General features: G+C 38.9%; 2 protein-coding genes across 4 annotated transcripts; one reads left to right on the top strand and one right to left on the bottom strand.

Annotated features, from left to right (window-relative positions):
- On the top strand, positions 1-11,429 carry slc5a8l (solute carrier family 5 member 8, like). Of its 3 annotated transcripts, none has more exons than XM_034083546.2 (18): positions 1-1,018; positions 1,340-1,405; positions 1,604-1,655; positions 1,971-2,038; positions 2,439-2,593; positions 2,999-3,139; positions 3,220-3,349; positions 3,449-3,537; positions 3,864-3,976; positions 4,860-4,927; positions 5,023-5,109; positions 5,193-5,380; positions 8,107-8,216; positions 8,342-8,427; positions 8,540-9,645; positions 9,956-10,433; positions 10,515-10,667; positions 10,750-11,429. In XM_034083546.2, exons 1-15 carry the CDS (start codon positions 665-667, stop codon positions 8,651-8,653), a joined length of 1,821 nt encoding a protein of 606 aa, XP_033939437.1. In that variant the 5' UTR covers positions 1-664; the 3' UTR covers positions 8,654-9,645; positions 9,956-10,433; positions 10,515-10,667; positions 10,750-11,429. The 3 variants fall into 3 exon arrangements, with proteins under 3 accessions (XP_033939437.1, XP_033939436.1, XP_071059282.1); XM_034083545.2 differs by having other exon boundaries at positions 10,747-11,429; XM_071203181.1 differs by lacking the exons at positions 8,107-8,216; positions 8,342-8,427; positions 8,540-9,645; ... (1 more) ...; positions 10,515-10,667; positions 10,750-11,429 and adding an exon at positions 7,622-7,730.
- On the bottom strand, positions 11,059-27,680 carry sycp1 (synaptonemal complex protein 1). The gene is made up of 34 exons (XM_034083544.2): positions 27,572-27,680; positions 27,075-27,198; positions 19,966-20,050; positions 19,830-19,873; positions 19,557-19,721; positions 19,390-19,457; positions 19,222-19,295; positions 19,051-19,109; positions 18,876-18,942; positions 18,677-18,750; positions 18,494-18,602; positions 18,082-18,176; positions 17,827-18,011; positions 17,612-17,679; positions 16,944-17,005; positions 16,708-16,824; positions 16,260-16,364; positions 15,998-16,101; positions 15,795-15,912; positions 15,617-15,687; positions 15,454-15,535; positions 15,309-15,371; positions 15,157-15,219; positions 14,846-14,962; positions 14,651-14,761; positions 14,451-14,543; positions 14,229-14,303; positions 14,030-14,116; positions 13,800-13,946; positions 13,337-13,390; positions 12,975-13,046; positions 12,776-12,883; positions 12,605-12,670; positions 11,059-11,678 (listed from the first exon to the last, which is right to left on the bottom strand). The coding sequence occupies exons 2-34, from the start codon at positions 27,195-27,197 to the stop codon at positions 11,538-11,540; spliced, it is 3,072 nt and encodes a 1,023-aa protein (XP_033939435.1). The 5' UTR covers position 27,198; positions 27,572-27,680; the 3' UTR covers positions 11,059-11,537.
- Between the last annotated feature and the right edge of the window lie 161 nt (positions 27,681-27,841).

Raw genomic sequence — 27,841 nt, 5'->3', positions numbered from 1 at the left:
AGTCAGAGATAGAGGCTTCGAGCTACTGACAAGTCGGTATGTTCACTTGAGCCAAAGCTGCATGGATTTCCTTATTTTTGTTTAATGATTGTCAAGGGTAGTTAAAGTCTCTCTGGTACATTCTTTTTGTCATTCCAATAGATAATAAAGAATATCTTGTCTGCCATCAGCACAAACCCTAGGAGCACCACCTTTTACAATCACTGGAAGGCTGACTTGAGTACCATGTGTCCTTGATGGATTATTAACTAAAGTAAGCTAATCTTTATAGTCTGCAGAAAACTTCAGAGTGGCTAAAACACCTGCGGGGGATGAAGAGTGGTTAAAGTGTCTTATACCTCTACTATCAGCTGGAGCAACTCTGATAGTTGGATTACAAAGTGGAAAACAGCGTTGGACTAACGCCTCAAACTCTGGATTTTTCTATTCTTTGTTGAAAGGACGTTTTAAGGATGAGTGCAGTTTATTTACACCCGTCTCACATTTGACACAGCTGGCTTTCTCTGACTTCTACTTATGTTTTGGTTTGAGTACAACTGGAGTTTAAGACAGTTTCAGGCTAAATTAAAGGGAAGATCCTTCAACGTTAGAAACAACAAATAATTCAGAAGCATTCATAACAAGAGTTCAGAGAGAAGTGTTGGTGAAAGCTGCTAAACTAACCATGACTGGTGCAGGTGGTCCAGTGGCCACTTTCTCCATTTGGGATTATGTGGTGTTTGCGGGAACTATCTTGGCTTCAGCCGGCATTGGCCTTTTCCAGGCCATCCGAAGCCGCAAAGAGACCAGCAGTTCTGAGTTCTTGCTTGGTGGACGACAAATGACAGCTGTGCCTGTTGCCATGTCGCTCACTGCCAGCTTCATGTCTGGCATCACGGTCATCGGCACACCGGCTGAGGCCTACCGCTTTGGAGCTGCCTTCTGGCTCTTCGGCTTCTCCTATGCCATCATGTCTGTTATCACCGCTGAGGTCTTTGTCCCACTATTCTACAGACTGGCAATCACCAGTGCCTATGAGGTACGGAAATGATTAAAATATTACAAAAGCTGGTACTAAATACCTTGGAATATAACAATAATTGGAGCATGCATGCTTTATTGATGGGCACTTTGACAAGTTAATGTGGCTGCACTTTATTTCGCAACATGGCTGTAGCTTGTTTAAAGGGTTTTACTGTTATCCATTGCTGTACAAAATCTGCCATAAAAGCATTTCCTCCGATAATTGGGCAGACATTGGAGTGAATAAAAAACACTTTGCATATTGTGTAAATATGGATATATAAATCAAATGAACAGTTTACTGAAGTGTGACTGTCTGTTTTCCTTCCATTTCTAGTACCTGGAGCTGCGCTTCAGCCGGCCCGTTCGTCTAATTGGGACAACAATGTACATTGCTCAGACGGTAACTAAAACATGCTTTTCAAACGTATTCATTGTTGCTATGTATTTAGTTATTCAAAATAACATGATAAATGTAACATGGTGAAAAGCACCTGTTTTGCTTCATGTAAAATGGATTCTTGATACCAATTTCAAGATGAATATGAATCACGTTTGATGTGTTTCCAACTAATCAGCTAATGGGAGCATTTTTTTTCAGATCCTGTACACCGGCATGGTCATCTACGCCCCAGCTCTTGCACTAAATCAAAGTAAGTCTGCTGCAGCAGTTATGAATAAAGAGTTCTTCAGTCGTCCAGAGGTAACCTGTGTTAGATTTGATTTGGCCTGAAAACAGAGTTTATACTGTTCAATACTGATAGATAGGACAGATGGTTTCTCTGTCTCATGTTTAACTTCAACACAGATTTAACCTAAAACTAAAAAGCTGAGTATGTGTTTTCCTTTTAAATACAACATTTTTAGGAGGTTATGAGAGCGGCTCGGATTAACTGAAATGTCTCATGGTGTTATGTCTCAATGCATTTGTTCTGAAATCATAAAGGAGTTTTTCTGTGGTTACTCAGTCACAGGGCTGGATCTATGGGGAGTGCTGGTGGCCACAGGAGCAGTGTGCATCGTCTACTGCACTTTGGTCAGTATTCTGCATTTCATATAATATTTATTGTAGTAAATACATGATCTGCATACCAACCCGGGCGCCGTTCCTAATGGCAGCCCGCACTGCTCCTAACACTAGGATGGGTCAAATGCAGAGGAACCATGTCGTTACATAGTACCTGTACTGACAATAAAAGCGCAAAAAATAAAAAAAATGTTTCAAACTAAACTTATTTTTACAGATTGTACACACCTATTTAGGTGTGCGGTTAATTACACCGTCAGATCTGCTTGTGAAACTAAAGTTGTCAAAGTTGATTTATAATTGTACACATTTGAAATTCACAGCATGAAGCCTCAACTAGCACTACATTGGAAAGATCTTCAACATTACTTGGAAATGATAAGCTGACAGGAACTTGGATTTGTTTCAGGGCGGTCTGAAAGCAGTGATCTGGACGGACGTAATACAGATGGTGATCATGCTGGCAGGGTTTGTGGCGGTTATAGCTCAAGGAGCCGTTCTGCAGGGAGGCCTGACCAATATTTGGGAAGATGCTGGCAAAGGAGGCCGACTAGATGCGTTTGAGTAAGTACACCAGCAGAGTTGTGGAGGATAGTATTTGTTGTTGTTTTGTTGTAAACAGATTATGATGTCAGATGGGCGGGGCTTCCATAATCAGATCAATTAGACTGCAGTGACAGAAAAACCAATTGTTTCCTGTGACTAACTGCTTGTGTATACACGAAAGGAAGGTTCTCTGAAAACTGTTGATTAAATATCAATCATTTATGTTTATTCACTGGAAAAACATAAACGTTGACTGTATTATGCCTATTGGGTTAGCTGAAAGCAACAATATACTGTTTTTATTCAAACTTAATATTATTGCTTTTAACTTACCTAATACAATTATCAGTAATTTGTTGACATAATGTTTGTGCTGTTGATGTCCCCAAACAATCAAACCTTACACATGTTGTTGACTTTTAGCTTTGACCCGGACCCTCTGAAGCGACACACTTTCTGGACTATCGTAGTCGGTGGCAGCGTCATGTGGGTGTCCATATACTCCATCAACCAGTCCCAGGTGCAACGCTACATCTCCTGCAAAACCTTGCGACACGCCAAGATGTGAGCGTTCCTGCAATGCCAAAAGTATATTGTTAGATGTGAGCAAAGGTTTGTGCACTGACGCGTCTTCTTCATCTCAGGTCTTTGTATGTGAACCTGGTGGGCCTGTGGCTAACTTTGAGTCTCGCTGTGTTTTCCGGCCTCACCATGTTCTCCATTTACAAGAACTGTGACCCACTTGAAAACGGTGACATCGGCACACCTGACCAGGTAACCACAGCTGTTATAGTCTCATCATCTCATGGTCATCATGCTGTGTGTCACAAAGCATTATTGTTAACTGTAAAATGGCTCTTCTTTGGAAACCAGATGCTGCCGTACCTTGTGATGGATATCCTGGCAGCCTACCCTGGAATCCCTGGCTTGTTTGTGGCTGCTGCATACAGTGGTACCCTTAGGTGAGGCCTGACACAAACATGGAACATTTGTTATAGTTTAAAAGGAATAAGGAAAGGATCTTGTAGATAAGATACTGATGATGATGAGTCAAAATGAGCTGGCAGTACCTGGGTTATGTTTCTTCCTAACTCCATGTCATTGTTTTTCTGACCAATGAGAAAGTCATTGTTGGGTTCTAGCCATTTTATGTACGCATGACGCACGAAACGACCGTCTGCATGCCATCTGAGACTAATCCTACCTGTAATCTAAATGGCCATCTAAATGCATAAGTCATCCTGTTCTATTCTAAAAGGCTAAAAGCTAACTGTTGTATATTTTTCAGCACAGTGTCTTCAAGCATTAATGCTCTTGTTGCTGTCACTGTGGAGGACTTTATTCTTCCAGTGTTCAAAAACCTCACAGAGAAGCAAGTTTCCTGGATGAACATGGGCCTCAGTAAGTTCAATATACTTTCACGTCAGCACAAAAATGAGCAAGTATCAGAAAAAGTGTGATAAAGACTAAACTACTCACAAGAAAATGTTTTATGAAGACAGTTTTGCGATACAACCTTACATATCTCATTATCTAAAGAGATACAGTCAGTTCTGACCACAAATACCACAGTAATTATCTTACAGTGACTCCTTGAAGCTCATAAGATACTAGTAGTTACAGAGATAACCATTATCTCATGTTATTCTTCCAAAGAAATATAATTGGTTCCAGTTGCACTTTTCAAGTTACGACATGACCAGGAATGTGGTAATAAAATAAATGAAACCATCATTGGAGAAAAGCTTCTAGAAGCAGATTTCGCAAAGCTCCATGTACAAACAGTGGTCAATTGGCTGAAAAAACCCTGCAATGGTTGAAACATGTAGGTCAACTCGGATCAAAGTTGTGGTTTACATTATTACTTTGAAGTTAAACCCTTTATTAGTTACCCATAGGAGATATTTAATACAGGTTACATAACCAAGTGTTAATGATTACAAAAAAACTAGTGATGAATGACTACAGTAGTTAGTGACACATTAATTTAGCTCAAACTGACACGTGCCCTTATGTGTTTCTTTCCTAATGTAATTTATGTGTAACGTCTCCTGACACCCACACTCATATGTGGAATTATTTTTGAAATAACATCAACGCCACTGACATTATTAACTAAATGCAATGCTTTTGCATGACTTTTCAAGAACAGATACAATACAAGACAACATTCAAAAATACATTGAGACCAAAAACCGCTAAATTATAAAAAAACATTTGTCTCTGAAAGCTGTGTTTAGATCCTTTCTTTGATCTTTACAATGCTGATTTGAACACCTCCCAGGTGTTTTCTTTGGTGCCGTGTGCATTGGGATGGCTGGAGTTGCATCAGCCATGGGAAGCATTTTGCAGGTGAACACCATGCACTCTACTCTACATTGCTCTACTGCCCCACCAAGAGCTGAACACCATGAACTACAAGCCTTCTGATCGTTTTCTTTTCACAGGCAGCTCTGTCCATATTTGGCATGATCAGCGGGCCTCTTCTGGGTATTTACCTATTAGGCATGCTATTCCGCACATCGAATTCAACAGTGAGTATTTCCTTTTACCCTAGCATTCTTTTTGAATGTGACGCATCCAGGAGGTATTTGACTGCACCATGTTTACTTTGCAGGGCGGGCTCGTGGGAATGATCATTGGCCTGGTTTTGACTCTGTGGGTGGGGATTGGAAGCCAGATCTACCCCCCCACAGCTGAAAAGACAAACCCTCTCCCATTCTCCACTGTGGACTGCAACAGCACAATGAGTCACAACGTCACAACCCCAGCTCCATGGACCAGTCCCGTGACCTCAGAGCCCCAGTGAGTTATTCATGACACTCAGGGGGCGTCTGCTGCCACTCACATGACATGAGCAGAGCCAAAGCAACATTAGCATTTTCATTTTGCAAATGTATACAAATTATAGAAATGTTTCCAAGCTTCATATCTGACCCGCAAAGACTTTAATTTTCCGGTTTATTACCAAAAGTAAAAACTCTAAAGACATATAAATAAAAAATAAAATGATTTAGTTGTCAAGGATGAATGCTATCAGAGGGAATGCTTGAATGCTGTATCACTATATTAATACATGTCTTTAAACTTGATAATATATGCTGAACCCACCACTTTTCTGGACTACATTTCAGAAATGGATTTTTATACAGGGTTTTGATGCTTTTCAAAATAATTTCTGAAATACAAAATGCACATTGATAGAGACTATATCCAAAGAACCTCAGTCTAGATTTATATATATACTTGAGCAGCAGTTACTTGCTTTATTAATACGTCAATTGAGAGAAAATCAACTATTTCAACAAGCTATTAATTCCTCAGGAAAGCAACTTTTCACATGTTCCAGTTTCTTAAAGTGATCATTTGCGGATGTTTCTCTGTTTTATATTATTCAGGGTTCGTACGGTCATTGAAAACCTGGAAAAGTCATGGAAATTGAAAATGCAAATTCCAGGCCCTGGAAAAGTTATGGAAAACAATATTTTTCCCAAAGTTTTGGAAAAGTCATGGAAATGTAACTAAAGTTGCGTCAAATATAATTTACATTTAATCTAATCGCTAAGTACTCAGATCTTGTACTTAATAAAAGTAGAAGTACTCAGATCTTGTACTTTAGTAAAAATAGAAGTACTCAGATCTTGAACTTGAGTAAAAGTAGAAGTACTCAGATCTTGTACTTGATTAAAAGTACCAGAGTGTAGGAATACTCTGTTTCAGTAAAAGTCCTGCATTCAAAATGTTCCTCAAGTAAAAGTAGAAAAGTATTCTCATCAAAATATAGTAAAAGTAGCGACAGTAAAAGTAGTCGTTGTGCAGATTGGTCCATTTCAGAATAATATATATGATATGTTTTATAATGATTGATCATGAAAGTGTTCTCAAAGCTGGTGAAGGTGCAGCTAGTATGAATGACTTTGTATACTGCAGGGTAGCTTGTGGATTTACTCCAGGTGGAACTAAAGTCTGATTTAACACTTGATTATATTTCACATCATTCATCCAGATCTGTGAAGTAACTAAAGGTATTAAATACATGTAGTGCAGTAGAAGTACACCATGTACCTCTGAACTGTAGTGGAGTCGAAGTACACCATGTACCTCTGAACTGGAGTGGAGTCGAAGTACACCATGTACTTCTGAACTGTAGTGGAGTCGAAGTACACCATGTACCTCTGAACTGTAGTGAGTAGAAGTACACCATGTACCTCTGAACTGTAGTGGAGTAGAAGTACACCATGTACCTCTGAACTGTAGTGAGTAGAAGTACACCATGTACCTCTGAACTGTAGTGGAGTCGAAGTACACCATGTACCTCTGAACTGTAGTGAGTAGAAGTACACCATGTACCTCTGAACTGTAGTGGAGTCGAAGTACACCATGTACCTCTGAACTGTAGTGAGTAGAAGTACACCATGTACCGCTGAACTGTAGTGGAGTAGAAGTACACCATGTACCTCTGAACTGTAGTGAGTAGAAGTACACCATGTACCTCTGAACTGTAGTGGAGTCGAAGTACACCATGTACCTCTGAACTGTAGTGAGTAGAAGTACACCATGTACCTCTGAACTGTAGTGAGTATAAGTACACCATGTACTTCTGAACTGTAGTGAGTTGAAGTACACCATGTACCTCTGAACTGTAGTGGAGTCGAAGTACACCATGTACCTCTGAACTGTAGTGAGTAGAAGTACACCATGTACCTCTGAACTGTAGTGGAGTAGAAGTACAAAGTAGCAAAACATTGAAATACTTAATAAAGTACAAGTATCTCAAAACTGTACCCCCGTATAGTACTTGTTGAGTTTATGAACTTAGTTACACCACTGGCTATAAAGATAGAAAGACTAAGCCTTGCACAGAGGCATGAAAATACATTTTCAAAATGCTCAACAGTGCTGCCAGAATTATAAACTGACTGCTACACAATTAAAATAAATGCTTTTATATATTTCTATTAGATGTGACTCTTTGGCGTTTCTGTTATTACCTGCTGCTTTAGTTGTTCTGACTGCTAACATCATCTGTTATTCATTATTTTAAAGCCGATATTCCGTCAGGACTCGGATCCTTGTCACCTTTTTCATACCTGATGAGTTTGCTTCCCTGACTTCAGTTGCTTCAGCGTGTAGAAGCTAGTAAGCCTATTATTTGATTTGTTTTAGATAGGCACTACATGTTTCATATGCAGACCTTATTTTCCTGTTCCATGTTAAAATAAACCATTTTCAGTGGTAATTTTTGTTTGGTCATGGAAAATGAGGTAAAGGTCATTGAGAAGTTATGGAAAAGTCATTGAAAATCATTGGTGAAAAAGTGTATGAACCCTGATTATTGTTTATTAAAATATGTTAGGAATTTGGACTGTACGTTGGACAAATCTATTAAAAGATGAATAATCGATAATAAGGATAAACGATAGTTGTAACTGAGGTTCATGCTGTATGCAATCAGAAGAAAAGTGTCATGTTGGCGTAAGGAGTGCAGAATAGGATGAGGACATAATGCAATGATGTCCTCTGTGTTTCAGTGTGAGGCCGCCTCTGGCTGACTCCTGGTACTCTCTGTCCTACCTCTACTTCTGTCTCCTGGGTACGCTCACCACGATGGTGGTTGGTCTGCTGGTGAGCATGGCCACAGGTGAGACATCTCCTTTACCATTACCTCCAAATACACATACATTCTTATGTTGGTGAAATATTTAACAGTATAATGTAAATCTACAATTAGAACTGTTATGGGAATATGTTTCCACTTGTGTTTAGGTGGATGTAAGCAAGATGAAAAGAACCCTGATCTGTTTGTGAAGGCGAGTGACCTGTTTAGCTTCAGCTGCTGTGGTAAATCAAAGGTAGGAGAATAACCCCTTTGTTATATAACAAGTAACAAAGTAAGGATATATGAAATGCAGATGTGTATATTTTGTCACGTGTTAATAATAGTTTGTTCTCACTCCATTACAGGTATCAGAAGTCACAGAAAAGTCTGCAACAGACTTTTACACGGGGGCTGAAAACCCAACATTCACAGACTTTGAAATGAAAAGCAAAGATCCCGAAAGAGCCACCAAACTGTGACACTGCTCTATTCATACATATTTACTGAAAGGAGAGATTTTAATAGGATTGTTTTGCTGCTTGATCCCCTGTGCATTACATCTGTGGAAACAATTGTTTTTACAAATCATCCATAAACATGTTTCTTGAATTTCAATAAAACATTATGTATATTTTACATTGAGAAAGAGCTTGACAACTTGTCTTAAATTGAGCTTTAAGAATATAAAGAAAATCCAAATCTGTCTTTGGATGTTACTACCCTACTGAGGTGATTTTAACATTTCTGCTGTTTTAGCATTCATCAGAATAGGCTTTGAGATCACACACAGTCACCTCATATTTGCTCTCACTATGACAGAGCAGCTCTCATTTCCTGTTAAGCAGTTGCATTGCCCTTTGTTCAATTGTTCTCTTTCACGGTGTCTGCTAGCTCCATGTTCTCTACCTGAACATTGTCCTCCTTCATGTCCTGCTGACAAAGGCACAATGAAACACTGTTTGATATTACAAAATGTATGATGACATGGCCATGTGTTTGTATTTGTTAAGTGGCTGGTTATTTTGGGAGGGGGGAATTGTGAACTTTTTTAGTAACTACCTATATGAATTTGTCACAAATTCCACTCATTATTAAAGATTTGATAAACCCTTGTACACAAGCATACAGAAAACCCCAGTGAGTGTGTGACCTCTGTGTGTAGAGTGAGTATATATGACAGTGAAACTAAGAAGACTACATGTACTCTGCAGTTTCTGTTCTACTCAGGGCTGTAAAGTGTTTGAACTGAGCAATAAGGAAAAGACCGAGAGTGAGCTGTGGTCTGGATAATAAACGTGTCATTTGTCTCCTTGGCAACATACAATGGAGGAAGGTTACAAAGCACTGACCTGCCCACTTTCACCTGCCACTGCGCAAGGTTTACAGGAAGTGGAGTCAGCCGTAGCATGGAGGCAGACTCGCTGCCAGTGAAGTGAGCCCAGTTTGTTTTCACTGACACCGACAACACAAGGTGAGTCTGATCTTACATTTACTTCCTTGATCAAGATTTGAACTTAGTTTTTTACATAGAGTAAGAGGGAGATTAGAAATGATTATATTTAAATAAAATCAGAGTTGGTATGCCATTATGTGTTTGAATGTGTCTGATCTTTGCTGGATTATATTTATTAATGTAGTAGATATGAACTAGTTATTAAAAGGTCAACCACCATGTTTAAGATGTTGTTTTCACAGGCTTACGGTTTAAACAGATTACCAAGATACAGGAAACATATTTTACACTGTTTCTGGAAGTGCTCATGTTTTGTTTACCATTACAGGACTTAATAGTCATGGATACCATCTCTGCTGGTCTGACTTGTTGCCTTCTGGCTCTTTCTATTGCTGTGGTACAAGCGGAGAATATCACTACTATCAGACCCATAATACCAACCTCCAGGTCAAACATGACAAACGGAACAATGGTACCTTCACCTAACTCTACTGTTATCTCAAATTTGACCGGAAACACGGCTCCTTTCACCAGCACAACCCGAGACAATGAGACATTCACAGGAAGTACAGCCGCAACAAATGAGAGCACAAGTCACCCATCTCAGGCGACTGCTCTAACAAACACTACATCACAAATAACCACGACACCTGGCAATCGCACACCGACACTCACTGCACAGACAACACCAGCAACACAGACCACAGCAGGTAACATGAGTACACCGACTGCTACAGTAATTACAACTGCGACTTCATCACACACCGTCAACACAACGTCAGATTCAATGAACAGAACCACACACGGTAAGCAGGCTTGAGTTTTTCAGTTTTTGATTGAATTGCTCATTGTAGGTTTTTAATGTGTTCCTTTTCCCCTGTTGTTAGGTTTGCGACTGAACATTTCAGAAAAGAATATGACTATTGTTTTCAGCGTTGTACTCGGAGTATTTGCTCTGGCATTGGTTGGGTTCATGTTTCGCAGATGCAAACATAACATCCAATACTTGCATCAACCTCTCAATAACACTGATGACACGGGTAAGGACTTTCCCTTCCTCACACAATAAGTATATTCTGTTTTGTTTATCATTACCAGTTTAACATACCTGGTATTCAGCAGATGCATTTGTGGCAGACGATGACACACTCGTGATTTCTGGAGGACTTTATGATGGCCACCCGATATACGACAACGTTCCAGAAGCCCCAGCAGCAGACCGATCTCAATTCCGTCTCCAGTTCTTTCATTAAGGACCGAGTTCCTGCAGCTTTGGTGATTGAAAGTGTTTTCCTCTTCTCCAAATGAGTAGAGAACTTCAGGACTGACATTTCACCCATGAGAAATGTCAAAATGATTCATAAGAGTCTGGCAGCAGAGAGGACAGCCACAACAATGATGGGCAGAACATTGAAACAAGGACAATGCTGATTGATTTGAACATCAATTTTACTCCCTAAGCTGTCAATACTAGAATACAGAAATACATTAAATATATAGATAGCAACACATAACTATACTATTTCTCACAACAACAATATCAACTTGTGCAGATCAAATCCATTTCATGTGAACACCAGTAAAGATTAGTCTTTACATACAGCAGAACTACAACAAACTGATTCTTTCTAAAGCACCTAAACGCATTGAAGGGGACTCTGCAGTCATTTAAATGACTTTATAGCCAAACTTGCTTGAACAGCTGGACAATGAACACTTTTGATAACAAGACTGTTTAACTGATCAACCTATCTAATCTTTTGTGTATGTAAAGAAATAAATTGGCCTTTTGTTATTAATGACACAGTGTGTTAAAGTCTTACGATGCTATTTGTGAACGATAACAAAGTTGAAACATGAACATCTGAACTAAAACCTTGTAAGGGTTATCTGTCCTGTGAGCGCACTATTTATGCAAAGATCTTGTCATTGGTTGTCTTCTTCTTTTTGTCACAGCCCGTGACAGCCGTCCAACCAGCATCTCGCATCCTTTTCATTGCTGCTACCTTCAAGGAGTTCCCTGGTGATTTCTGAGAGATGGGGCTTTGGATCTGAAAAAACAATGATCCATTTTTGTATAAATAAAAATGACATGTTTGTTTTTATGTCTATGTATACAATTAGGGATGTCCCGATCACCTTTTTTTGCTCCCGATCCGATTCCGATCATTTGATTTTGACAATATGCCGATACCGATTTTTCCCGATCCGATCTTTATGCAATGCATTAAGAGAAAAAAAAGGTAACAGATAACGGCTGGTCATCCAACGCGATGAATTCAGCTATCTTGGCTGTTATTGTGTTGGCCTTTTCACTGTTCTGGGGCAGTTTCTCTTTCCTTTTAAAAGTCTCTGAAAGTGTCGGTTGTTTCAGTGCCGTTACCTGAGTGGCCGCTGTGTACTCGCCGTGTTGTTGTTGGTGTTTGTTTCTCAGGTAGCGTATTAGATTGGTCGTGTTGAACGTAGCTCTGTTCTTTCCACCACGCGGAACCTCTGCCTTGCAAACATTGCATCTGGCTGTTACACGGCCTTCGCTTTCAATTTTATAATACTTCCAAACTCCTGACATTTTCTCTGTCCCGACTCCCGAGTCACCAGCTGAACGTAGCCTCTCGATAGCTTACTGCTACTATTAGACACTGTGCCCACTCTGTTGCCAGATTTCAGAGAAATAAGCAACCAGGTTTATGAAAACAAGCCCAAAGAAAGCAACACATACATGATGTTGTGTAATTTAAACCAAAACTAAGTCCTCAGGATGAATTTAAGACGTGAACATGGTCATTTTTGTTTTGTAACATTAAATAAAAAAAAAATATTTTATTAAAAAAAAAAAAAAAAAAATCCCGATCCCCGATTTTTTTCTCCCGATCCCCGATCTTTTGAAAATCACGTGATCGGCTCCGATCCCCGATCACGTGATCGGATCGGGACATCTCTATATACAATGCATCAACTTTTTTAAATAGCATGTTACCTTTTTGAAGATGTTGAACTTGCGGTGTGGAGCGGAAACATCTGGTATAGGTGTACTAGCAAAGCTCTGCCAAGAAGATAATCATGCACTTGTAACAGATACAACTCACAACAACAATGATACTATGTACTTACTGTGTAATTCAATAAACCAACAATCAATACAACTCACCAAGAGATCATGCTGATCAGAGCTGTCAGACTTGTCCGACAGCACTAAGGTGCTCTTTCCCCAGCCTGATGCCTTTTCAGAAGAAGGAGGAGTCCTTATTCTGTAGGACTGAATAAAACAAATCAGAGCGTTAATGTCCGCACGTCATTCAAATATTTGTTTTCTTTATGGAAAATGTCAGAATAATCCACTATATTACTTTGATCTTTGATGTTCCGCCAAGTCTGTTTGTAGTACTTCTTGGGGTTTTTAGGTCTTCATTACGAAATTCCTTCAAAGGGAAATCAGGGTCAGTCTGAGTTATAATGACAGCAACTACAGACTCTCCATCATCATCATCATCATCATCATCATCATCATCATCATCATCATCATCATCATCATCATCATCATCATCATCATCATCATCATCATCACCACCACCACCACCACCACCACCACCACCACCACCACCACCACCACCACCATCATCATCATCATCATCATCATCATCATCATCATCATCATCATCATCATCATCATCATCAGTAAACATTTGTGTGTAAATGTGCTGTTGTCTACCTTGGTCTTTGGTGTTGTTCGAGAGGATTTTCTGATGGATTCAGTGTAGGATTCCTTAACAACATATGTATAATATTAATGCAGTTAAATTGATTCCTTGACAACCAAACATGTATCGCAATATCGTTCCATAACAGCCTTACTGACCATAATCACTATGGACATGCCGTCCATAGTGATTATGGCACATGAACACAATACACAGCCCTGAAACTGCATTGGATGTGTATTCATGTGCTAGAGAGTTATCATTTCAGTATGCGTTGTATTGTTGAATGGATACAACTTGACATCCAAGGCAGGAAGATGGTCTGCATTGGACTAACAGGTGAGTTGAAGAAAGGATCTGCAGTGTCTTTGAGTTAATACAACTTCATGATTTGATTCCTAACTCACCTAAACAATTAGGGATGTGTCTGAAATAAGAGTCTATCTGTCTAAAGTAATCTGGTAGGTAACTCACAGCTTTCTTCATTAATGCAGAACTTCCCTCTTTGTTGCTGGAGGAGGGAGTTCTCCTGGTTTTGGTGAAGTCAAACACGTGTCTCGTTGAAGAGCTCTCTCTTGGAGTCTCAGAACGTTCCCCTTGGGTACAGTTTAAGGCAGGTGCCTGGAATGTTAAAGGCCAAGTACATGTGAGAACAAACCACCTCATCAGTGCTAGCATATTCACAGATGAACGGATATTTGTACCTGCTTGTTCCTTGCCTCTGACAGCAGAGTCATTTTCATAGATGACATTTCTTTCTTGAAGTCAGCCAGCTCCTTCTGCAGTTTTTCCTAATAGGATTAAAAGTGTTTCATAAAGAACTCTCTCAAAAGCTATTTCAGTGAAAGAAAGGGGAACGATATAATGTACCTGATTCCAACTACTGCAGTAACTAGGACATACCTTTTCTGTTGTTCCTGCCACCAGCTGTTGCTTCAGGTGATCGTTATCCGTCTTGTGCTTTGCAAGTTCCAAGTCCTCATTTTTTAAATGTAGATTTTACATAATTAATTTGTTATCAAATAATCGTTGATCTCATTGTATATATATATATATAAATATAAATATGTATATAAATATATGTTCAATTATGTATTAAATTGTGATTTTTTAAAAACACCATACCAGTGATTTCCGATGTGCAACAGCCTGCATCTCTTTCTTCTTTGTCTCATCAAGCTCTGCATCCTTTTCTTCAACCATCCGGTCATACTGGCTCTAATGATAACAAACACATTTCCAATTCAACATGTGTTTGGAGTGACAATCATGTTGTAAAAAAACTATTTTTAGAAAGCACAACATGTGCTTTTTGATGAGGTTACCTTATGTTTCTCCATCAGAGCGACCATATCTGCTATTTGGTGCTGACACTTCAGTTCTGTGTCTTCTTTGTTCTTGGTGGCCTCTGCTGTTGTTGATTTGAGCTTTTGTACCTGTTAGACAAAGTGTTTTTATTCTTTATTTTGAATTATGAGGAGTTGAATATGTGGTTAATCACATAACAATAAATAAGCAACCTCAATCTCAAGCTCTGCTGCCAAGGTTGATTTGGCCTCAAATTCCTTTAGCAATTTCTGCCGGTTTTCGTCGTTCAGTGCTCTAAGGCTTTCGGCCTCCTCATGGAGATTGTTGATCTTAAGACAAAAACAATCATTTACATAATGCAGGGTTATACCATTTATATCAATGTGTAGAACCAGTAGGGGAAAGCACCATTTCAAGTTGACTGGATTGTGCCTTCTCCTATGACATTTGTTTCTTACATGTGAAAGTACACGATTGAGCCGTTCGCTGAATGACTGACTTCAGGTTCAGGGCACTCACTAACCTCTTTCTGGTATTCCTCCTGGGCTTTCAGTTTGATTTCAAACTTTTTCCTGAAACTGCGCAGCTAAAAAAACAAAACAATTTCTTGTTATTTTAAAAATGAATGAATAATAATAGTGTTTTTCATGTTCAGTATTTTCAAAATGCAATCACCTTGGTTTCCACAGATTTGATCTGTTTTTCTTTTTCTGCAATTCCTTCCTCCATACGTTCATACTATAAACAGGAATCACAAGCACATCCTGCTGTAACACCTTCACAACAACCCTATTGTTCATCGGTTTGTTGGCATACTTACATTTGCTTCAAACTTCTTCTGCAGAGTCTCAGTTTCTTGACATTTCTCTTGGCTCTTGTTCTCAATGGACTTCACTTCCTCTCTATTTAACAAAGATAAATACCATTTTATCTGAAAAACGACACAACGTCTAACCTCTTAGGTCTTCAACGTGCTAACTCACCGTAGACCTTGGTTTTCTTCTTCCAATCTCTGGATTTGTTTTGTGAGTTTCACAGCCTTCTTTTCACTAACCTGTTTAGTCAGACCCACTTTCAGAATGTGTCCTTCATGATACAGCCAGTCATAATGCAAACAAGTTGATATACACAAGACAATGATCTACATTGGGTAATTCATACCTTCAAGTTTTCCTCAACAGCTTTCACACTCGAAGATCCGCACACAAACTGCTGCTGAATGACCGTCTTCTCGCAATGCAGCTCATTAAAGTTGGCCAATAGCTCCGTGTACTTATCCCTTAAGAAATAACATCAATTAAACATCAACATTACAAACATGTATTTATACTGTATAATGTGCTGGCTGGCTACTAAGAGCTCACTCATGCTGATGGATGTCTTGTCTCAGTTGCACCATCTGGAAGGTATGTTCTTTATTTGTCTTTACTTCTGTGAACAGTTTCCCCTCCAGCTGCTGCACTTTGATCTGAGGGTATATAACACATAATGTGGTGAAGCTATGTGTTGAGTAAAGTACACCATATCAATGCATTTGTTTTTCATAATAAAAACAACTTCCCAGACAAATTCCCCTCAGTGGGTTAGAGATGATGAGTGCAGCAAGATAATGAAAGATATCTACACCTCAGTCACTCTGGATTTCTCCTTCAAATCTTCTTGTGCTTTTTCAGCAGCTTCACAAGCTTCCTTTAGTAGATCATGTTCTGCTTTCTCAATCTCTGCATCATTCTGTATCAACACAAATATAATAGGGCTTACATTTTGAAGGTACACACAATCGACTCCCTATTCATTGGGAGAAGAATCTCAATCTCAATCTTTATTTATTTATATAGCACATTTAAAACAACCTTCGGTTGACCAAAGTGCTGTACAGGGCAGGCAGTAACTACAATAGTGAATAACCCAATGGGAGTACGATAATAAAAACAATAATTAAAAACATAATAAAAAGCACAATAACTAGAAACATATAACAAATAAATAAATAAATAAATAAAAAACACATACAAATATAAAAATGTAATGCTCAACTAGTATTAAAAGCCAGAAGAATGATCTATTGGCTCACCTTATACCGCTGGGCTTCTTCGGTTTCCCTTGAAAGCTCAGCGGTGAGTTTCTCCACTTTGACTTTAGTGACCTCGATCTTTTCCTTCATGGACTCGACACATTTAGATGTTTTTTCCTGAGAACCACACAAACGTACTGTAAGTGTCTTCAAATGGGCTTCTGAAGAGTGCGGGCTACAATGAATGATTTAGAAACGAGTTATATACTCTTCTAGAAAATATAAATATACCCTACCAGTTCATCTTCAAGTATTTTGATCTGCCCTTCTTTCTTTGCAATCTGCTCCATGTTCTCTCCTGTAGATGAAAACAGCATCAAAAGGCTTCAAATGAAAGGCAAGGCAATTTTATTTATATAGCACTTTTCAGCACATGGCGATTCAAAGTGCTTTACAGATTAAAAGCAAAAGACATTTAAGAACAAATACATTATTAAAAAGGCATTTAAAAACAGGCATAATAAGCAAAGGTAATGAAATTAAATAAATAAACACAGCAGGTACAGAATACATGACTAAAAAGGCATACTGTCGTGTGAGTATGGGCAGCTCAATTAAAAGCAGCGGCAAATAGGTGCGTTTTTAGTTTTAAAAATAGGAAGTGTTTCGGCAGACGTGCACGATTTAGGCAGTTTGTTCCAAATTGTTGGGGCATAATAACTAAAAGCTGCTTTTCCATGTTTAGTTGTTATTCTCGGAACAGAGAGCAGAGCCGACCCAGAAGACCTGAGACTCCTGGATGCTTCATAGTGATGGAGGAGGTCGTCTATATACCTCGGTCCTAAGCCATTTAGTGATTTAAAAACTAGCAGTAGTATTTTAAAATCAATACTTTGGCAGACTGGAAGCCAGTGTAATGATCTCAGAACCGGAGTGATGTGATCTACATGTAAGTCAGGCTTACCTAAAAGTGTGTTTCTTCTTTCCAGTTCCTCACTGTTGGCCATGAGCTTATCCTCAAGTTCCTTAGCCCTTGAAAATAAAATATACCAATATTAGTTCCCAAAATGGTAATTTGATATTATATATATTTAGTCCTAACAGGAAAATAATGGCATAGGAAACATGAAGGAAGGAAGGAACATGCCCCGATATGTTTTGATGTAATGACATGTATACCTCTTTGTCTCTAAGGCTAGGGAATCCTGGAGCCCCTGAATGTTCGTCTGAATCTGCTCCAACGTCTCTGCTTGGTCATTTTTTACTTTGCTGAGTTCCTGCAAGCTTGAGTCTTTGCTTTGAATCATCTCTGTAAATTCTTCTTTAGTTTGTTCCAGAATTGCAGCAAGAGCTTCACATTTTATCTAAAGGATAGACAACTATATTTAATCAAAGCAAACAAGGCACAACAGAGCCCAGTTTCATGTCACTCACCTCGGCTTCTGTGCAGCGCTGCTCTGCAGTGAGACGTTTCTGAAGCAGGGACTCTTGTTCAGTTTTTGAGCTACTGAGAAGTTCACATTGTTCATCTGTAAAGTAAACACTTATTTAATGAGGTATTCTTCCCTAGATGATCATTTCATTATCACTATAATTATTATATTTGATCCAAACCTATTTATCTTTAAACATTTCTACTTTATTACAACTGCTGAGATGTTTCTAAACATTGTTGAAATGACATTGAATGTTGTTTCACAAGAACGTAACAAAACATTGATTATATAAACCCAAAATGCTTTGGTAAAAAAAATAATGTTTATAAAACAAAGTTAATAAAAAATAACTTTCTGAATCTAAAAAGAAACAAGCCAAGCGCACATGATCAGAAAAGAAATGATCGTACTTGTTGCTTCTTGGAGTTGTTTGCAGTGCTTCTGGTTTTCATGGAGGTCCAGCAGGAGGTTTTGTAGTTCATGTTCCTTATCCCGTATTTGAGTTTGAAGCTCTGCGACCTGCGATTGCCAAACCATAAGCCTTGAGTTTCATAAACTCCTAAATAAACGGACCTACATTTCCTTCTACTAACCTCTTTTTCTTTCACGTCATATTCTTGATTGTACTTCTCTTTCAGATCTTCAAACTGCAGCAATGCCTCTTTGACTGAAAACATGAAGGCAATGTTTTCTTGCTGTTGGACATTATCTCTTAATCCTAGGTCATTCAAAGTTAAGATTTGGTTCCACTGTAGTGAAAAGGCTACGGCAAACAAAAAGATCAAAGCAAACCTTTTTGCATCTCTTGTTGATCATCTTCTGCTTGAACACGAAGGCTTTCAAATGCTGCAACCATGTTCTGCAAGAAAAAGAAGTTCCATATAAACTGACAATCACACATTTAATCCCGCTGTTTAATCTACTCCTGTCCATCACATTATTAGTTAATAACATTAAAGGTGTTTACCTGAATACTTGAACTATTTTCCATAAGCAGGTGATGTGTTTCTTCTCTTTCGGATTCAACTAAAACATTTAAAAAGACATCAGCAAATAAGCAGCCATGTGTCCATTTGTTCAACACTTGATATGACTGGTGAAGACACAGAATACAGAAGAAAAAGCACTTTTAACTTACATAAATGCATCTTTTCAGCTGACCGCTGAAAAGTGTCTTTGAGTATATTACACAGATTCCTCGTTGCGTTGTTTCTGTTTTTTATAATTAAAATCTGTTATTAACAGAACATTTTATAGAGACAAAACATTTCATTTAAAAATTGTGTTTTTACAACAAAACTCATACTTGTTCCTCAAATCCTCATTTTCGCTGATCTGTTCCTCCAGCTTTACACTGAGACTTTCACTTCCAAACTGTGAAGACAGAACACACAATACAAACAATATCATCAAAATAATCCTCTGATACAAATGAAAATAGTGTTAGAGAGAGGCAAGAACTGAGGCACAAACCTGCAATTCTTGGATGGCTTTGCGCTGAGTTTCAATTGTTCTTTTGTTTTCTTGGAGTCTCCTTTCCTTTTGCAAAGTGTCAGAGTCAACTTTGACCTTCCAAGACTTCACTTTCTCAACTTCATCAAACAACTTTGAATAAAGCTGTCCAGGATTGCAATTATTCTGTGGGATATACACAAAGATGGTAAGGTAGACATTATGTTGAATTAATACTTGTTGCATACGCCAGATCTATCCTATTTATGCTTCACTATACAATGAAAGTATTACCTCGCCTTTTTCCATTGGCGACACAGCTTTTATCTTTGGCAACTCTGTAGAGAAGAGACAATGTTCAATGTATAAGGTTTAACATAAATATTTGTGTGCTGAACTTATCTAGCTAGTGTTGTTTAGTAGAAAATACCTGTTCCGGTGGGTTTAGTTGGTGCAACCATGCTTGTATTGGGAAATGGCATGGTCTGCTCCTTTTCGAAACCTTTACTAATAACCTGGGAAAACAGCATTCTTTGGTTATTTTGTGTATTTATTATGAAAAGATATCCATGTATGTAATAATGTGCCATTTCCGTAATGCGGCAACATTTTTTTACCTCGATCAAGCACATATACAATAACGTTTTTTAAAAAGTATTTTAAGTGAACTATTCTGTAAAACCTTCATCTGTAATTTAAGCAATATGTTAGGCTACACATATTTGACACATTTTAAAGAAAAATAAGTGGAACTAATTCATTGTGATATAGTGATGTTGCTTTTTCATAGAAATAACTAAATATTGTCAGGCTACAACAACAATTGCATTAATACGGAGCCCCCTAGGGCAGTGGTTCCCAACCTGGGAGGCGCGCCCCCCTTGGGGGAGCGCCAAAGATTGCAGGGGGGGGGCGCCAGGCCTCAGATGATTTGAGGCAAAATATCATATTTAGACTTTTTTTTTTACTTACCTACCCCACCTTTAAAGGCATAAAAAGACAGAAATGTATAATTCTTTCTTTAATAGAAATGTTTCTTCTGCCCGTAAAGTGTCCAAACCAGGCTTTTCTGGATAAGCACATTTTTAAAACATAGTCATTGTCCATGCCGGTTTCAGTTGGATTATTTGTCACAGAGTTTCTCTGATCAGATCGGTCTCCTCCATTTTGTAGATTATTTACGACTTTTGAATCCACACAAGCACATCGGCAAAATCCGGCTTACTTTGAGCATGTGTTTTAAACAGTTTCATCCCTTTGTGAATTGTTTCCACTTGCGCCGTCCTTTAATTTCTTCATACAGCGGGAATCCAAATGAATTAATCCTGAGTCCAATAACCATCAAAGTCACTCCATAGTGCTCCTTAATTACGCTTTCATCCTCCTTTAACAAAATACTTCACATTCATTCAGTTTGTGACAGTAGTTGTAGCATTTTGAGACTTTTAAACTTTAATTACCGCTGTTGCGCCCGAGGGGACATGGAGAAGGAAAAAAAATGTATTTGGAAAAAAATATATTATGTTTTGCGAGATCTCGCAAAACCTTTGCGAAATCTCGCAAAATCAGTGTGAGAAAAAGTTTTTAGAGAGTACTTGTCCATGGACAAGTGAGTTTGGCAATTTACTTGTCCGAATACATTTTTCACTTGTCCAGGATGGACAAAAATTGGGGCCACTGGAATCTTCTTCTTCGTCATCGTATTTTACATTTTCCACGTTTTTTACGACACCGTTAACGTAAGTGAGCGGTAAGATTTTACCGCATCACACATAGGGTTGGATATCGCTTGGATTTTAACGATTCCGGTTCTGCTTTTCGATTCCGGTTATTTTCGGTTCTCGATTCCGGTTCTTTGAGAGGGTAAAAATAAGTCAAACTGGGAGAAAAATATATTTATGAAAACATTAAGTCAAATCTGTATTTCTATTTACAAATCACTTCATACTGTTTAATTTCGTACAGTTATTGAATACAATTATATACAAATAATCTATGCATTGTTTAGTTAGTTCTAAGTGGTGCAGTTTGAGAATGTACAATTGGCCCAGTGTCCTCTGATGTTACACTGCAACCTGCCTGTGAGACAGAGTCCAACCACACATGTCCAACACATAGGACATAACCTAATAATAATAATAATAATACATTATATTTATAGCCTATAGGCCTAGCGCTTTTCTACAACTCAAAGACGCTTGCACGCTTACACATGTCCTGCAATACCCATGCTGCAGCTGCTCACTGTTTGTAAAAGTAAATAAATAGTATTTTCATTTCAATAATGTACTTTCTTTACCCTGCTTCATAAACAATACTGACATCCCTGTGCTCCTCTGAGTCTGGGGGTCCGAGGATGTGAGGACAGCGCGAGGACACAGTCAGGGAGGCTGCTTCACTTCATAAAGGAAATGGTGGTCAATATTAACAACACAGGAGCTAAAATGCTAAATAACCTTCATTACATGTTAGAGAAAGAACATAAGAAAGTTTGACAAAGATGAGGCTGTTAAACGGGCAGCGGATCCGCTGTGTGTAGAAAGAGAGAGAGAGAGACGATGAGCTGCACCGTGCAGCGATCAGCTGATACGGAGCATATGAGAGAGCTGCAGTCCGCGGGGCTCGGCCTCGCCTCCTGTCCTCACAACTCTTATTAATCCCGGTACCGGACAATTGTTATTTGTTCCTACTCGGAACCGAGTTTTGCTTCCCAACCCTGCCACTGTGCTACACTTCCCGCCCCTCCCCTGTCTAACTGTACAGAAAGCAGCGAGATGCATTTCCTTAGGAATCGACAAGCAGAACCGAAACTAACATTTCTAAACGAACAATGGCGGACACGTACAATTTGCGAATGAGTTCTGCCTTTTGTAAACTGAATGTATCAATAATTTGTCAATAAACGTCACTTGTCCGCCGGACAAGTCAATTGACAGATCTACTTGTCCGATATTGTAAATAACACGTCCCGGACGGTGGGACGTGTACTTTTTCGCACACTGAAAACCCCTTTGCGAGAACTCGCAACACTTGTCATTTAGCTCAATGTACTTCCTGGTCACTTCGGCAACACAGAAACCACAACAATGGAGCGTTTCATAGATTTTACTTTGAGCTTGGCCTTAAATATAAAGATATAACATCAGTGCTTGGCAATAGGCACGGGTTTCACATAAGTGAAATACACCTCAAGAGAACACTCAGAGCGAGGGGACATGCACGTCGCAATCGCAAAGCATACTCTGAGCTGAGTTATTGACAGATTCGAATTTAGTAGATCAATAACTCATGAACATAACGTTGTTAAAATACAAACATGACTTTACAATCATAGCAAGGTAGACAACGAGCTACAGAGTAGTTTTTTATCAGAACAGTTCGATTCTTTCACACACAGTGACGTCACGAGCTACCCACAATGCAACGCGCGCCATATAAATACGCCATTTTCCTGGAGGTGCAAATATAAACAGCTAGCTAACGTAGCCAGGCAGAGCGCACTAGTTTTTTTTTCTGAATTAACGACCGAAGAAATCGCTGCATGTCTTCGGATTACATCTCTGGACTTGAGGGGTGTGCTCTAGGTCGTTACCAGCATAAACTAGAGCTGTGTGGGTTGTCGGATTGCCCTTACAGACTGCCTGCAGATGTATGGAAAAACGACCCTCGAAAGTGGCCTCCGTCGATTTTGGCTGCATCTACGTCTAATTTCTGGAAACACCAGGTGAATACCCCACTTGTCACAATAATATTATCATGCCATTGCATATATGTGGTATTTTAGAGTTGACTAGATATTGATTAAGGCAATAGACTATGATATTCCAACAAGTCCTCCAACTCATACGACCAAATGGGTCGATTGTTTAAGCCCTTATTACGACCAAATATGTCGTTTGTTCAAGCGCTTAATACGACCTATAATTACGTTTGAAAATTGTCGGCCTCGAGTGCTCCCGTTGAATGCAAACGTTACAGAGGGTTGTTTATTCACAAATAACCCTCTCTGTAAAATCCTAAATTGTAGGATAGTTTAGCCATTAAAACGCTTTATGATTAGATTTCTAGCGAGAAGTATATATTGTACTTTTAGAATCCACGTCCAGTCGATATGTAGGATCTATAGTTTGATAGATATTACGAAGATGATTTGAGATTTCGTCAGGACAACGTGTATATGCGGCAAGCTTCCATGTAAAGTTACGGGTTGAAAACAGTATTTCCGGTCTCGCCGTTTTCATAATAAAACAATGATCAAATGATTTAACAGTGATATCTGCACTACTCATCCACTAAAAAAACATCAGTTTATCCTAGTTAATTATACGACATTAATTGGTTTAAATTGTGTACAATGCTTTTGTGTTTTTCCCATAGGTTTTTCTCTTTCGATTCTGGACACATTTCTTTTTTCAGAGGTTTTGATAGGCTAAAATCACGCCGCAATGCACGTCGGGATATGGTGTTTATGTGATATGAAATCGGAAAACATTAAAAAAAAAAATAATACTTTATTCCGAGTGTTCTTGCTTTTCTCTTTGAAAGTCATCACATAACGGCATTGTAATACACGGTTCGGCTGCATTAAATATTACATATCTGCCCTAGATATGTATTTATAGAGCCCTGATCAGAAGACCTTTTGACAAACTGGAAGAGATGCCGCCAAAACTGAATATGTGACGTGGACCATAAATATATCAACAATTAAACAACATCTTCCATTTCTTTTCACACAATATGTCTCCTTGCAGTATCAACACTAATTCGGCTGACTTTTATATTTGATCCAATTAGTAGATAGTCTGTATTTACACCATAACGGTGCACAGCTGATAGAAAGGGATTTTTTTGTAGTTTTTAAAGATATTACTGATTTTCTGAACTACCTTTCCAACTCCTCATGCAGTTGACTGTTACAGGTCTATACAGGTTCATGGTACAATGCATAAGCTTCACATCGAGAGACTGAAACTGTATTTTCCTTTACCGTTCTGTTTTAAACTCACAATAAAGTGAATAGTCATATTATGTACGATATTATTATGTTTTATTAACTAGACCACTGGTCTAAACCGCACCTCCTAGTGGTTAAAGCACGTTATTGAATGTAGTTGTTGAATAAGTTATATTTATTTAGTTATTGATGAAAACATTTAAATATTAAGAGTAGCCTACATATAAAATAGGGGTCAATGATAGAAATATAGAATGGAAAATATCTAGAAGATACTGTAGTGATCTCTACAATAAAACAGTTTAGTGCAGGACGTCCAAAGATATTAACAGGAGGATGTGCAAAACAGACAAACTGATAAGGCTGAATTTTACTCAGGTGTAACTAAAGTCTGATTTAAGGGTTGTTTATATTTCACATCATTAATCAGAATCTGCAAAGTAACAAAAATAAATGTAGTAGAGTAAACATACCAGGTTAACCTCTGAATTGTAGTGGAGTAGAACAAAGTAGTACATGCTGCTGTAACAAAAACATTTCCCAACTTGGGATCAATAAAGTATCTTATCTTAAGATGATCGATGGCTACTGCCATATTTGCTAAATGTGCATCTGAACCTTGACAAGTGCATGTTTCAGGCTTATCAATTAACAACAGGAGGGGTCACAGACATAAGACCAGCTGTCATGTGGTATTAATGCTGCCCATTATGGACACAAGCAATTTTCACCCATGTATTAATTATATGTTTTAAATTTGATAACACCAATGTGTTTCGTGTCCCCTAAACCTCCAGGGATGTCTACTGGCAACTTCTAATTGTGGGAAATACGAAAACGTCTTTTAAAACTACATTTCCCAGTAGAGACGTGCCATAGAACATGTTGCGAAACACACAATAGCCAGCAAGTGTAATTCTGGGGGGGAGGGCTGGGCTGGACCCGTCCAAGTCCAGTTTTGGATAGTCTGGCGTGGTTCCATTCCATTTCAAAGAGCTTTGACGCTCAGCGTAACCTTGTCGCACTGCCACTCCAATATCCAATCACAGAGCTTGAGGGCTAATCACGGGGTTTGTAAAGCAAGGCAGATGCTGTAGTCCCAAACAATAGCTGGGGATTCTGGGTAGTGTAGTGTCTTCGGAAACTCTGTAGTGTCTAAACTCCGAAAAAACAATTTGTTTCTCCGAATCGAAAGTTAAAAACACAAAAGCATTGTACACAATTTAAACCAATCAATATTGTGTAATTAACAAGGATAAACTGATGTTTTTTAGTGGATGAGTAATGGAGATATCACTGCGTAATCATTTGACAGTGTGGGGAATACTTCCGGTTTTATTATGAAAACTTCGAGACCGGAAATACTGTTTTCACCCACGCTAACTTTACATGGAAGTTGCCCCATATACAGTACACGTTCTCCTGGCGAGACCTCAAATCATCTTCGTATATCTATCAAACTGTAGATCCTACACATCCACTGGACCTGGATTATAAAAGTACAATATACACTTCTCGCTAGAAATCTAATAAAAAAGCATTTTAATGGCCAAACTATTCCACAATTTAGGATTTTCCAGAGAGGGTTATTTGTGAATAAACGACCCTCCGGAGCGTTTGCAATTGACAGGAGCATGTTGTTTCTTACACGACCACTAGAGGGGCTACACTTTAAAACGTGTCTCTGGGTCGTATTTAGCTGCTGAACAATCGACCTATATGGTCGTTTTTTGTAGGAGGACAGGCTGTGATATTCAGTACAGGAAGCTTAGCAACACCTAGACCAGGGGTCTCAAACTCAAGGCCCGGGGGCCAAATCCGGCCCGCGACTTCATTTTATGTGGCCCCGCAAGAGCTTGCAAAGAATATAATATGTTTATTATGTGGTTACATGCCACTTTACAGAAGCAGGTTGCCCATAAACTACATGTCCCACAATGCATCTTGTTTTGTGACATGCGCACTGAAGAGACTTGGATAATAATCCATTTCAGAGGCAATAATGTAATATAATACATCATTTTATATATAAATTATATATTTATATAGTTACAACCGGCCCTTTGAGTGCAACCTTTATGTGAATGCGGCCCGCGATGAAATTGAGTTTGACACCCCTGACCTAGACAGTGTACGGCTAAACCCTCGGCCTGGTTGCACCTCGCGTAAAATGGCGGATACCGGAAGTACGGTGTCGCCCTCGGCCCAATACCCGTATGTGTGTGTGAAAGAATATGCGCTGTCATCAGAGCTAAACGGTCACAATCTGCAGCTGGAGGAGGGAGAGGAGTGCTTAGGAACCGTCTACAAACTGCAACGGGGTTTTGCGAGATCTTGCGAAGGGCTTTTGCGATATATGCAAAAACATTTTATTTATTTTTTTCAAATTATTTTTCTTTTCTTCTCCATGTCCCCTAGGGGGCTCTGTACATTCAAAAGTAGATAGTGTATGTTGTAGACTTTCATTGCTGGTTGAAAAAAGTTTGTCTTATTGTTGTGCTGACAGGCCGTGTCAGTGCTGAGCTGGCATATGTGTTAAGCCTTGAATGAGTTAACACTTTGCTAGTTGAATGAACAGTTACCTGCTGCACCATGAAGTCCCCACAGGTCTCCTCGAATTCCTGCGGTCGAACAGCAGACACTTGACCGTTACTCACCCTGGAAGGCACCAACAGTTTGAAGCTAAATCCCCGGTTTCTGTCCATCCTGAAATAACACCACGTAGGTCCATATTTAAACCTAAAGTACAGTTAATTAAGCTTAAACATTTAAAGGAAATGCATTGTTTATCAACAGGGAACATAACGTTTGAGAAAGATAATATTATACAACTTCACATAAACGTTATTTATTTCACCCAGCCGTTAGTTTAAACCGTTGGCTAAGTTAAGTAAGCTAGTTAGCTTGTTACTTCAGTTAAGCTATGAACTTAACGGCACTTTGCGCAAGCTCTTGTGTCTAACTAAGTGTCTAACCTAACTTACCTTCAGGAACATTAATAACAACACAATAATACAATAACTAACAGGAAAACAATTGACTTAACAAGCAGTTATTTGGCAAACGGGCAGTCACATACCTGTCCTCCGGTCCCTGGTTGTAATGAGTATGACGTATTTAACGTCAAAACGTCCGTTAACGGTTTTTATCTGACCACCGTATTCGAGCGCGTGCAATAATCCTGTGGCGTGACCTCAACAGTTTATTTCAAACTTTGTGCAACCGTCACGAGGAGCATTACTTCCATTATCGGACAACAAGGAGCATAATATTCCTGAAGTGACAGTCAGAGAAGGCGCTTGTTTTGGTCTGGGTTTATACTTATTACAATAATCATACATACAAAAAC

The sequence above is a fragment of the Pseudochaenichthys georgianus genome, chromosome 5, assembly GCF_902827115.2.
Source record: "Pseudochaenichthys georgianus chromosome 5, fPseGeo1.2, whole genome shotgun sequence".
Classification (NCBI taxonomy): Eukaryota; Metazoa; Chordata; class Actinopteri; order Perciformes; family Channichthyidae; genus Pseudochaenichthys; species Pseudochaenichthys georgianus.
Note: the sequence above shows the minus strand (reverse complement) of the source record. Positions and strands in the feature narration are given on the sequence as shown.

Excerpts from the sequence above, each read along its gene's own strand:
- sycp1 (XM_034083544.2), bottom strand. The coding sequence starts at position 27,197 with ATGGACAGAAACCGGGGATTTAGCTTCAAACTGTTGGTGCCTTCCAGG. Across the intron at positions 18,943-19,050 it reads AAAATAGTTCAAGTATTCAG|AACATGGTTGCAGCATTTGA; the intron begins GTAAACACCTTT and ends TTTTTCTTGCAG. Across the intron at positions 17,006-17,611 it reads AAGAAGAAACACACTTTTAG|GAGAGAACATGGAGCAGATT; the intron begins GTAAGCCTGACT and ends TTTCATCTACAG.
- slc5a8l (XM_034083546.2), top strand. The coding sequence starts at position 665 with ATGACTGGTGCAGGTGGTCCAGTGGCCACTTTCTCCATTTGGGATTAT. Across the intron at positions 2,594-2,998 it reads GGCCGACTAGATGCGTTTGA|CTTTGACCCGGACCCTCTGA; the intron begins GTAAGTACACCA and ends GTTGACTTTTAG. Across the intron at positions 5,110-5,192 it reads TCCGCACATCGAATTCAACA|GGCGGGCTCGTGGGAATGAT; the intron begins GTGAGTATTTCC and ends TTTACTTTGCAG.